The 13,880-nt window shown below is 30.1% G+C and overlaps 1 protein-coding gene across 1 annotated transcript; it reads left to right on the top strand.

Annotated features, from left to right (window-relative positions):
• Nucleotides 1-9,873: 9,873 nt before the first annotated feature.
• LOC112703698 (probable sulfate transporter 3.4) lies at nt 9,874-13,865 on the top strand. Its single transcript, XM_025755266.3, has 13 exons — nt 9,874-10,364; nt 10,458-10,506; nt 10,603-10,810; nt 10,891-11,062; nt 11,412-11,477; nt 11,583-11,696; nt 11,802-11,918; nt 12,031-12,157; nt 12,261-12,547; nt 12,651-12,841; nt 12,957-13,042; nt 13,136-13,212; nt 13,304-13,865. The coding sequence occupies exons 1-13, from the start codon at nt 10,017-10,019 to the stop codon at nt 13,445-13,447; spliced, it is 1,986 nt and encodes a 661-aa protein (XP_025611051.1). The 5' UTR covers nt 9,874-10,016; the 3' UTR covers nt 13,448-13,865.
• The last annotated feature ends 15 nt before the right edge of the window (nt 13,866-13,880 follow it).

The raw sequence follows: 13,880 nt of genomic DNA, 5'->3' as shown, positions 1-13,880 counted from the left end.
AGCTATATGTGGCCGCCACGATATGGGTCAATATTCCATCATTTTTGGTCTATTATCATCGTCATCTTCAACTGGTCAATATCTTAATAGTTAATCTTCCTTACACATTCAACATTTCCAATATACTTGGTAACGTATAATTCATGTAGAATAAGCATTCAGCAAAAAACAAGTATTGATGAGTTAATAAACTAAGTAATTAACCCAATCGATTTATACTAAATAGATTAAAAGGTTTTTGCGTGAGTTTTTAAAAAAATATCTATTTTTTTAGTTTTTTTTTAAGATTTTATGAAAAAGTAAAAGTAATTTTATTGTTTGGATATTTTATGCAAAAAGATCTTTTTATCTATCAATTATGTTTGGGTATAACAATATAAAATTTTTTTTGTTTATTTATTATATGAAAAATATCTTCTTTTTAAGAGAAAAAGGATCTTTTTTATTTTTTTAGTGTTTTTACTTTTACTACTAAAAATTTGACAAACACGTTAAAAAATAAAAAAAATATTTTTTATTAAAAAAGATTTTTTTATCAAAATAATGGTGCCAAAATAAGTATTAAACAGATAAATAAATCTTTGAAAACTTACATTTTGAATAGATTGATCTCTAAACAAAATTAATAAAATTTTTTAAAATAATAGATGTGAACATACTATTTTTAAATTAATCCTATAATTAGAATAGAAAAACTTAATTTAAACTAACTTGACTACGTTTGTGATCTTAAAAAATTTTATTAATATTTTTTTAAAAAACTAATATGTCTGAAATGTAAATACTCAAAAATTTATTTGTCATTTTATTCTACTAAATAATAAAAAATCTTTTGATATATTGATGGTATCTGGCTGTGACTTGTGAGTTGTGAGAGAAAGATTGCAAATCATGTTCATGAATCACGCAAACAGTAAGAGCAATTGACCAAAAAAATGCATTACACGTTGTAAATTAATTAGGTAAATACTAAATAGGCACTGAGAATAGTGGGCTTGTGGCTAAGTACGTAACATGAAAAGATGGGATAAGATTGGATAAAGTGGTAACGGGCCAAGTTGACCTTATTGGCCCATAATAAGGGACAGTGTGTTGGACAAAATGCTCTCCAGGGACCCAAATCAGATACACCATTTAATCCTTTCAGCATTTAATTTGTTTTGACTTTTTAAAAATTAAATGTCCATAAAATCTTCATTGACAAAGTTGATCCTAAGTTAATGTAGTTCTAAAAAAATCCTTGTTCCGAAATTTCTGGAGAAATTTCTTATAATTTAAATTATATATTAAAAAAATAAATTAAGGTTTTCCATGTTATAAAATAAATAAACAAAGAAAAAGAAATAAATATAAAATAAAAAATAAATAAAAAATTTAATATTAATATTTATAATATTATTAGCTCAATATAATAAAAATAATTCATATATATTTATTAATAATTTAATATATGTTACAAGATAGAGGAGTGTTTTATATATTGTTGTTATGTGTTTTATCACAGAGTATACTATTTTATTTATACACTTACAATGAATATTTTTTTCAAATTTTATTAAATGTAATTTCTCTTAATAATATGAGTCTCTTAATCTTAAAAAAATTATCTATTTATAAACATCTATATCACAACTATTTACAATTTATGGCATAAAAAGAGTGAAATATTTATGTAATTAAATTTTTATTTATTTATTGTATGATTTTTTTTACGTATTTCTAATCTAATAAGTAAAAGATTAACTAATTTAATATTAAATTTAAATTTTATTTAAAAGTTTGTCGCTGATTAATGAGTTGATATATGTATGAGCGGAATAATAAACTAACAACATCCATTAATGCAAGTTGATTATTGTATAATATTATTATAGAATAAAGACAAAGTTGCCCTTTCCATATCAAAAGCCCTTCTCCTTGTAGATACTGCATCATATATGAAAATAATTCAGTAATATAAATGATCAATTTTATGGTGTCTATGAGTTTTTGCTTAAATATTGTTTAACTTATTTTTTATAGTAAATTTTAATTTTTTAAAAATTATTTATTTTTATATCTTTTAAATAAAATAATAACTTTTAACCTTTTTAGTAAATAGACACCACATTATAGGCACAGTAGCATTCATCAATATAAATTTAAGTCATAATAGAGTGACATCCATCTTACTTTAGTTTATAACATTACTTGATGAATCATATCGTTATCCCAATACAAAAAAAAAAAAAATAAATAGGAGAAAAAGCATATGACAAAATCATACGATAAATACGAATTTTTCTTTGGTACACACGGCAATCAACAACACTGTCACTAATTGCTCATTTTCATCATTAGTGCAAAATGCAATTACGTCATGTTTTGGGACTAAATTCTTATTTTAATTCTGACATTCACACCATTACTCATTTTAGTCTTTGAAATTTATAATTATCTATATTGGTTCTCCAAATTTAAATTTAGACATCAATATAGTTTCTCGACTCTTTCCAGTGATAATTAAACAAATGGAGTGCTGAGATGACACACTTCCTATCACGTTGGACGCTATAACGACTAGTTGATGTGGCGAGGGTTGTATTTGTATCTAATTTATTCCTTCATTGTTAAAATTTTGTCATTATAACTCAGATAAATAATAAAATAATTAAGGTTTCAGGGACTAAATTGAATACAAATACAACTCTCGCCAGCTAGCCATTACAACGTCTAGCGTGGTAGGGAGGGTGTCATCTTAACATTTTGTTTGCCTTATCATCCCCGAAAATAGTCGAGGACCAATATAGATAATTTTAAATTTTTGTGACCAAAACGAGTAATCGAATGAATTTCAGAGACTAAAATGGAGATTTAGTCCATGTTTTGGTCATAATTTCATGTTAGGCCACACAAATGGGCAACAATAATATCAACGTAAAAATCCATAAATGTCCTAAGCTTATTACTTTGAGAAAGAAAAAACTTGAGGAATATGCATGGATGTCCGTCATGAGTGGCTTCACCACTATGATTGTTAATGGCACGGAATTGAAGATATTGACTTGACAGAGTTGACTTTCTTTGGAGGACCAAAGTGAAAATGATTATACCTATGAAACTAAACTAGTATGAAAAGAAGAAAAAAAGGAAGCTCACATATATAATTGAGTCCTTATGAAGGGTATATTCCAAGAATAAACTCCTCCACTCACTACTTCAATTTCTCAAAGCCTTTTTCTTTTATGTACCTTCCAAACTTCAATTTTTCAATTCCTTCTTCCCTTAGACTAATAATAATAACTACCACATTTGTTTATATTTTGTTTTAATAATAATAATAATAAGTACTACATTTGTTTTATATTTTGTTTTAATAATAATAATAATAAGTACTAATAATTTCTCAGAATTTGAGTTGTGCTGTAATGTATGTCCATAAATGGCACTAAAGCCTTGGTGCTAGCATGGTTTCTTCCTAATTGTAATGCATTTCCAACACAGAAGACACCACCAATTTGATTAGACTTAAGAGCACCACTAGCTAGTACCTAACCCCTCCTTTGGCCTCTTGCTCTATCTTAATCAAAATCATGGTCCATGGTGGAAAAGGCACCAAAATGTGGGATGAGCCTGTTATTAGTTCTTATGCTTACTTTGGATCATGTGAAGGAAGCTAAGAGCAGGTAAAAAAAAATTGAAAAATATACATTTTCTTTTCTGATTACTTGAGTTGAAAAAAAAAAAAACAATTCGATACACAAGTATATTATATTAACACAAGATTCAAAAAGGACTGCACGCAAAGAATATAATATAGACAGTCTAACCTGATAAAGTTGTGACTATTATAAATCAATGAAGATTTTAATAGTTACCTTATATAATCAATGAAAATTATGTGGCTAATTTAATTTTAATATATGTTACACCCAAAGAGACCATTCTTTTATTCAAATTTATGATTGAGTGTCCTTAAATAGAACCTTAAGTTCAAGTTAGCTTGCCAATCAAGTCAGAAACTTTTTAAGTGATATTTCTTAATGGATGAACGTGATTAATTAACTTTAGTTTAAAACCAAAGTTAGTGCAGTATACTAGTATTAGAACAACACAGAGTGTTCCTTCTCTTCATTGACAAAGAGAAAGTTATGCTATGTTCTACAGAAATCTTTGTTAGATTATTTGAAAAAGAAGGAATCAAATTCCTGTCTGATAAAAATTAAAATGTATAAGTGAGGGGTTGATGTGTAACAATTAGGACAACAACAACAGCAAACAAGTTCAGCTGTCATTGATGGCAAGCCAATAAGCCATGTGTTCACATCAAACTTTTCTTTATTATGTTTCTGAATTATTTTTTTTTTCTTGAAGAAAAAGGATCTCTAGAGAGAAACGGAATTGCATCCTGTCCATCCATTGTGTTCCTTTTTGAATTGGCTCTGAGGAGAGTATCTGATCCATCAATTGTGGCCATCTTATTCATGATCATGCATTCTTCTTTTCACTTCATATCAAGATATGATTATGATATATATATGGTTATGAATAATTTTGAATACCAAGTTCTCTTTTTCCATACAAGTCATTACGCAACTCGCGCTCGCCGCGTATATTTCTCTGTCCCTTTCCCCTTTCAATCAGAATCTTTGTTACTTATAAGCCTCAATTCTCAGCATGTGTTCCATTCCCTTCACTCTTTATGTCCAAAAATCTATCTACCTTAGATTGCATCACAAAAACATTGGTGGCTATTGATATGTTAATGCAAGAACTAGCTAGAATCACCAATGGTTGAGCATGCTTAAACTTTTTGACTATTCATGATTCTGCACTACTAAGACAAGTACTAAACTTTTTTCAGTTTGTAGAAACAGGTTCTCATACACTAAGAGTGAAACAAGTTAAAAAACAAGGGAAAAAGAAAAGTTATGGTGCTGAATCTGTAGTTTTATAAAAGTAGTAACTTATTATTGATATGAATTTAATTTTGCTGCATTGTCAGTGTAAAGTAGTTTTACACATGAATCCAATTACGTTAATGCTACATTAGTAAAAATAACTACCTTTCACGTTGATTGCACGAATAATCATCCAAAAGAACGAATGTGTTAAACTCTATTGATATATGCCTAACTTTGAGAACTTTAGAATAATGAATACTTTGGATTTTGGAATGTACATGCTGTCTATCTAGTTGCACATTTATTATGATTTTAGGTAGGTAATCTTAATAGTTAAATGATAGGTGAGTGACCATTATGTCTCTAATTAGGATACACAGCTTGTTCTTATTACCAATTGAAAGTACAGCACAACTTGTTGAAATAGTAAATTAAGGCTTTGCAGATTGCATAATTTACAGAACAAAAGATTAGGATTAGGCAGAACCCTCTTTTACTGTTAGAAAGGGTGATTTGATTATTGGTGGGATCATGGTATCAAAATTATGATTATTCAAAGTGATCCTGCAACCCCCTTTAATTGAAATCAGTGGCCAAATTATGAGTTTGATGAAAAAAATAAGTGACTTTATTCATTTGTCTTTATAAGAAGAAAAACACATGTAGGCATTCTAATGGTGAATCTTCAAAGTGGAGGGATAATAGATGGGGTACTATAGATTAATGTTGCCTCCCACTATTGTATTATTAACTGTAACATTCTCCTAACCAAACCTACCTTAAGCTTACCTGTATGTAGTTAAAGTCATAATTACATAAATTTATCAACTTAGTAACACTAGGGAGATAAAAAAAAAAAAAGTCAAAATTTACCTTATTTAACATTCATTCATAAATGCGAATGAATGTTAAATAAAGCAAGTTTTAATTATTTTTTGCTAATATTTTTTTGTTATCAAACATTTACGTTATCAGCTAAGCGATTTTGTTTACTAATTAGTGTGTACTAATTCACAAAATATTTTACTTACTCGTTTCTATACTGAAATCTATTGTGTTCCATGTAACTATTCATAGTTTGATATATTTAATTTGGATTTATATTTTCTAAAGTTTGAATTTCACCTTAGAAGATAAAGTGTAATCTTTCACCGTTTATTTCATAAGTGGGATTAAAAGAAAATATGAAAGAGAAATCATTTAAGGATGAAAAATCACACTTTTCTTTCTAAAGTAAAAATTCAAAATTTAGAAGATCTAAATTCATTTAATTTGCATAAAGTTGGTCTAATTTTATATGAGCAAATTTCAGTCAAAGATGGGTAGAACTTGGAGGTTTGACTTGTTTGGTGAGAGGTTCATCAATATGACAAAGCAAGCACTAGCTAAATTTTGCAGTGAAATAATTGCTGTTATTTATTCTGATTAAACAAAATCATACTTTTGGTCTTGAATTCCATGGAAAAAGTGAGAAGATGGGGTGGATAAAAAAAGGGTAAAACATACTGCAGCCATATCTTGATTTTCTTGTTGTTGAAAATAGCAAGCAGAGAATGTTTAGAATTTGTTCTTGCTCTGAATATGTTTTTTTAAGTGATTGAATTTGGAAGAGAATCACACACTTGCTTAATTATTGGAGAGGTCAAACTTAAAAAGGACTTTTGATATTGGTTCTTCATTGCTTGGAAGAGTTAGGATTGACATAATAATAAAAATAGAAAAATAAGAACAAGAATATAAGATGATAAGTTCTAAAGCCAAATCATGAACATATTTCTGGATTCACTTAATACAATATACAAGGTGACCTTTTCACACATTTGCTATAAGAAAGAATGAAAATAATTATTTTCCTTGTTAGAGAATAGAATCTATCACTACATTTCAATGATATCATTGATCACAAAAGTGAACTTGATAAAAAAAGTGGGGTAAGTTTTATTTGTGTCCCTAACATTTAAATCGTCCTATTTGTATCCCTAACGTTTATAAAAGTTATTCAATGTTATCCTATTATCAATTATACTAACAAATCAGATTATATTTTTCAATTATTCTCACTTGAATGTATTCATTCTCAATTAGGTCTCACTTAGATGTGTTCGATTTTAATATTATACCCACTATTTGTATTTAGATTCAATTATATCCCTAAAAAAGTGAATTATGTAAATGTTGTAGGAATTAGTTTCAACTTTTGATAAGCTATTTTTCGGAGTAGATCATCGATTCCATCCCAGACATTTGTATTCTAACTTCAAAAAGAGATTCTTAAAACTCAAACTAAAGCGTTTATGATGTGTAATTGACGGCAGGATAACATTGAATCACTTTTACAAACGTTAAAGATACAAATAAGACGATTTAAACGTTAGGAATATAAATAGGATTTACCCCTTGAGGGCAAAAACGATACTTTACTCAAAAAAATAATAACTATTACAAGTCTCCTGTATATAAAGAATAAAGCTATTATCTCACTTCTTTATCTAATTCAATTTATTCATCTATAAATATAAACTAACTTTTTTAGAATAAATTAGGCCACTCAATTTTAAGTTAAAAGACTAAATTTATATTAGTATTTGAATACATGAATTCAACATTTTTATGAACAATGATAATGATATGAACTAATTAAGGAGCAAAGGTGCAAGGAATTTATCCTTTGGCATAAAGCTATTACTGAACGGTGCTGATTGAATGGCAGTAATAAGCATTAAGCAGTGATTGTTTTCTTTTCTGATCGTTGAAAATGAAAATGAAAATAATAATTCTTACTTGTCAAATTCTAAACCATTCATGAGTTTTGCACCTACTGAATTTTTATATAGGTATATTTTGCCTCCAAAATAATAATTAAAAGAACACTATTTCTCTTAGAAAACTAATTAATTAAAAACCACAATTGTACTTATCCTAAAGCAGTAAAGCTACCAAAAAGCGATTACTTAAAAACTCAAAAATATTAAAACTTTATTATACTTTCTGCATTATCTAACCTACTTTGTACGCTGCATTATTTGGACTTTGAAGATGTGATATTTAAAAGGCTAGACACTCGCGCATGCTTGATTCACGAACAGGTAAAGTTAGGAAAATAGGTTTCTTCTTTTTTTGGTTAAAGTTTTTATATAAATCTTTCATGTATGATCTAGCTAGTACCATTAATTTAAAAGGTGCAAATCCAGACAAAAATATATAACATATGAGAGAATTATTGATAAGAAGATAACATGCATGAACAGATTATTCATTTTCGTCAATTAGAATGGTATCACAATATGCTATGATGTTGCCAAATCCAAGTAGCTAGGAATATAATATTTAATTATTTACACCCATAATTAACGATGATAGTAACAATTCAGCACTGTGAAATTTCATTAGATCATACAACTTCTAGTAAATAGTATCAATGCTCCCCCATTTTTTTTTTACCGAAAATAAAGAGACTCGAATCTGCGAGTTCTTAGATGAATATAGAGATACTATGTCATTTGAGTTATAGCTCATTGGTCAGTACTGCTTCATTAACCAATAATTACAGAGGAATAATGAAAAAAATAGTACCAAACAATTAATTAAATTGATAATGTTCAAAAGATAAAATAAATCCAAATTTATTTTATTTAATTTTATTAATTATATTAAATAAAATAAATTTAAACTGTTTAGATTGAATTTTTTTTGTCTCCTAAATATTATTGTAATAAAACAATTCCGTCAACTAGATATATAGTTGAGCACTGAGGAAAGAATGAACAAAAATATTAAACATGTCTATTATCACTAGAAGTTTTGAATTTTTTTTAATCTTTAACAAGTACCCTAATGACACTGGTCAAACAAATTCATATTAATAATTTAAATCAGATTTGTTTGTATGAAACAAAAAATATTAAAAACAGTTCTACCTTTGTAATAGATTGTTTGATTGGTCAAATTAATTAAAATGAATCTTAATTGAGATCATGAGAGACCACAAAAAAGGTAATCAATAGGGACTGGGTCTAGCAAAATGGTGACTGCCATTAAATCTTACCAATAGAGAGATATCATATATTTAATGTTCTATTATATTTTAAGTGACAATATTTGCACTATTTTTTCATATATATATATATATATTAACATGTTTCTTATTAGCCATACTTTTTATTTATTTGTCTTTATTTTATGTGCATAATTTTATAATATAACTTTATTTAATGAATATTTCAAGACATAAATATGAAAATATTATAAAACACAAACTTATTTTATAAGAACAAATAAAAAAAAGATAAATTCAATCTTCGGTGTTCTGAAAAATTGGATAGTTCTTATTTTCCACAGGAAAATGATGCCATTTGAATTAAAATAGACTAGTTTGTTTCAAAAAATTGAAATATCTGATTTCAAGACTTATTAACAAAAATATAAGATATTTACTATTTTAACTAATTCCACATGTAGAATAATTAGTACACATTTAATAAAAAATTAATTTTATAATTTTATAATTACATACATTAATGTGTATTGAAGAATATAATAGCATTTAATAAAGACAACTTATATAAAATAAGATACGCTTTTAATTTTGATGTAGTAACAATATTTTATAGAATTATTTAATTTTATGATTTTTTAGCAACTAACCATGCAAAGTAAAAATTAGTTATTTTAGTTAATCTAGTATCATATGATTAGACATACCTATAAAACTGATTTTTAATAATATTTGATACGCGTATGTTTTTGTGTTCGACTGTGTCTTAATAAAAATAAAAATTTCTTCAAACACGTTTAAACATATCTAAATATCATCCATGTCTAGCCTTATATATATGTCATGTTCATATGTCTTATAAAAATTTTAAATTCGTGTGCTGCTTATCCTGTATCTGTATTAGTGTCGTATATCATTGTAAAATTTGAATGGGAGTGAAGTGACGAAAATGCCCCTACAAGCTTGTAAATAGTAGCCAGTGATAAAGAACATGATACACCTGCCAATGCCACTGCCATTGCCATGTTTCTTTCTTCTCTTCCCTTCCTTATAAATAGCCACCATTGCAGTGTGTGTTTCTCAGACAAAACCAACTAACTAAGAACAGAGAGAGAGAGAAAGAGAGAGAGAGAGAAATAATGGGTGTGAACTCCAACAGAGTTGAGCACTTCGATTCCCATAATGGCCAAACCACCACCACCATCAAAATCTCAATGCCATCATCAATGCCACCATCTCTTGAAATCCACAGAGTAGAGCTTCCACCTGAGAGAACCACTCTCCAGAAACTCAGGCAAAGACTCTCTGAAATCTTCTTCCCCGACGACCCTCTCCACCGCTTCAAGAATCAACCATGCTTCATGAAGCTCCTCTTGGCTCTTCAGTACTTCTTCCCCATTTTCCACTGGGCCCCCACCTACACCATTTCCCTTCTCCGCTCCGACACCATCTCCGGCCTCACCATTGCCAGCCTCGCCATCCCTCAGGTAACAACTTTGCGTTCGCTAATGTTAATGCTTCATACTACTATATATATATGTACCTACATATATTTGAACTAACTTGTGTTTCTGTTTCAGGGAATAAGTTATGCAAAGCTTGCAAACCTGCCACCTATTGTTGGATTATGTTAGTATTCATTATCGTTTCTCAGTTGCATTATTGAATTATTATTGTAAACTGTTAAGTATATAAATATGGTTACACACATTAACTATGATGCAGATTCAAGCTTTGTGCCACCATTGATATATTCACTGCTTGGGAGTTCTAGACATCTTGGTGTTGGACCGGTTTCAATTGCGTCTTTGGTTATGGGATCAATGCTTAGTGAGCAAGTTTCGTGCACGCAGAATCCAATTCTGTATCTGAAACTGGCTTTCACTGCCACTTTCTTTGCTGGTTTATTTCAAGCTTCACTCGGTATATTAAGGTACTCATTCTAATTCATGCATGCATCCTCCTCTGTTTTATTAATCATGGTTGAATTGATTAATATATGTAAACAAACAGGTTAGGATTTGTGATTGATTTTCTATCCAAGGCAACACTGTTGGGATTCATGGCAGGTGCAGCCATCATAGTTTCTCTGCAGCAGCTGAAAGGGTTGCTTGGAATAGTGCACTTCACCAACAAGATGCAAATAATTCCGGTTCTTCAATCTGTTTTCAAGCAAAGACACGAGGTAAGTATGTTAGTTAACCAAGTTTGTTTTTTTTTTGTTTTTATCTTTAGCTGCTTTGCATCTTCTTAAGGTCAATGACTCAAGGCTAATAATTTTCCACTACTAAACTCTCTCAAACATTCTAATGGCACTTATTCTTTAACACTCCAAGATTGCTACGACAAAGACATCTCTTTTTTTGAGATATGTTTTTGTAAAGAATTGCAAGAGAGAATTAGATTCCAAAACATTTTTCTTTGGAGAGTAAAACATGTTGTTCTCTTTATTCTTTTTCTTTAACTCTGTTGTGAATGCAAGTGTAATCTTATATACATGCATGTTCACTGAAATATTTGAACAATTTGTGCAGTGGTCATGGCAAACAATTGTACTCGGATTTGGCTTCTTGGCCTTCTTGCTGATAACAAGACACATTGTAAATTTTCCTATCTTGCTTAAACACAATTATATACATGCCATTGTTGTTTCTTTGCCATTCATTTACCTCTGAAGTTCTGAAAATTCTCCATAATTTCTGCAGAGCTTGAGGAAACCAAAACTATTTTGGGTTTCAGCAGCTGCTCCCTTGACATCAGTTATTCTGTCAACTATTCTAGTCTTTCTTCTCAGACATAAGGCTCATCGAATTGCAATTGTAAGAAACCATTCATGATCTTTCATTTGTTTCCATAATACGGAACAAATGCATAAATACTAAGGGCTGCTCCTAATGACTCTGTCTCTTTCTTTTCTTGGACAGATTGGGAACTTACCAAAGGGTCTTAATCCACCATCTTCAAACATGTTATTCTTCAATGGCGCTTACTTGGCTCTTGCTATCAAAACTGGCATAGTCACAGGACTCTTATCTCTCACAGTAAGCTGACTAAAAACTAGAAAAACTGTTGGTTACAGAAGATTATCGATGTCATTCTATATTCACCACTTGATTTAACTTTCACTTACTCTCCTATTTCTATCTATTTCAGGAAGGAATTGCAGTAGGTAGAACATTTGCATCACTGAAGAACTACCAGGTTGATGGAAACAAAGAAATGATGGCCATTGGTCTTATGAATATAGCTGGTTCATGTTCTTCATGCTATGTCACAACAGGTCTTGAATTCCTTCTTATTTCAATCTGCTATAAATGATCTAAGAAGCAACAATTTTGAGAAAATCTCCATCCCTATTTAAAGAGACAAAAATGTACTTGCAGGGTCCTTTTCTCGATCCGCTGTTAACTATAACGCTGGAGCACAAACAGCAGTTTCAAACATAATCATGGCTGCGGCAGTTCTTGTTACCCTTCTATTTCTCATGCCACTCTTCTACTATACCCCAAATGTTGTCCTAGCAGCCATTATCATCACTGCAGTGATTGGCCTGATAGATTATCAAGGTGCATATAAGCTGTGGAAGGTTGACAAACTTGATTTCTTGGCCTGTGTGTGCTCCTTTTTCGGGGTTCTGTTCATTTCAGTGCCTTTAGGCCTCGGCATAGCGGTGAGCTCATAATTCGTTAATCTGTTCCTGAAGAATATATACACATTGCATGAAAATGTTGTTCAATGTGATTAATACCATCTTACTTAACCAAAACCTTCAGGTTGCAATATCAGTCTTCAAGATTCTGCTTCATGTTTCTCGACCAAACACTTTGGTTTTGGGGAATATACCAGGAACACAAATATTCCACAACGTAAACCAATACAAAGAAGCTTTAAGAGTTCCTTCATTTCTCATTTTGGCTGTTGAGTCTCCAATCTATTTTGCCAATTCAACTTACCTTCAAGAAAGGTTTGTAAAGGATATTTCTTCTTTGGTATAATTCAGAATAGAGCTAGGATATGTCAGAGGCACTGAATGAATTCATGATGGAATATGATTGATTTGAGAGCTTTTCCTTCCACAGGATCCTGAGATGGGTTCGCGAAGAGGAAGAGTGTACAAAAGCAAATAACAGAAGTTCATTGAGGTGCATAATTTTAGACATGACAGGTACAGATTCCGTTGGAGCTTACTGGCTAAGTACTAGTTAATTATCTAATGTTTAGGCAGAGTTTCACTAAACAAATAATTATGTTTTGTCAGCTGTAACAGCCATAGACACAAGTGGCCTTGACACATTATGTGAACTTAGAAAGATGCTGGAGAAAAGATCACTTCAGGTACATAGACTGATGGATACATTGAAGGTGGTCTAAAAAAATGCTATCAAAATTTTGTTTCTAATGTCTACATTACAATCATCTACTGCAGCTTGTATTAGCAAATCCTGTTGGGAGTGTGATGGAAAAGTTACATACATCAACAGTTTTGGATTCTTTTGGATTGAAAGGTGTTTATCTCACAGTCGGAGAAGCTGTGGCTGACATTTCATCATCCTGGAAAGCGGAGCCTTGATTGTTCATAAATGGTGTTCTGGGACGCAGGAAATAGACGACGTAGAAACCATCAAACTTTTAGAACATTTGGAGTTTTTTGCATGCTAGAAGTGCTCTTGTTTCGAGCAAAGAAAGCAGAAAGGGAAAAAAAAAAAAAAAGAAACCTTGAAAATTTTGGGCTTGGTTCTTTCAGAATGTATGTTTGTATATCAGGTTTGATGGTTAGCATTATACTTCCTGCTACTTTAACAATTTTGACGTTTGTTAGAGGGAAAGAGCATCCAAGAGAGATGTTTTGATGATTTAATTCTGGCAGAGAAAATGAGTAGAACTTGTAATGGAAGAGAAAAAAACAAAGAAGAAAGAGTGGAAATATGGTTTTCGGCTCCTTCTATTTGACTTCAAGTAATACATTTGCCGGCCATTAATACTTTTAAGATTTCTTATTTCTG

This window comes from Arachis hypogaea, chromosome 7 (assembly GCF_003086295.3).
Source record: "Arachis hypogaea cultivar Tifrunner chromosome 7, arahy.Tifrunner.gnm2.J5K5, whole genome shotgun sequence".
Lineage (NCBI taxonomy): Eukaryota > Viridiplantae > Streptophyta > Magnoliopsida > Fabales > Fabaceae > Arachis > Arachis hypogaea.
Note: the sequence above shows the minus strand (reverse complement) of the source record. Positions and strands in the feature narration are given on the sequence as shown.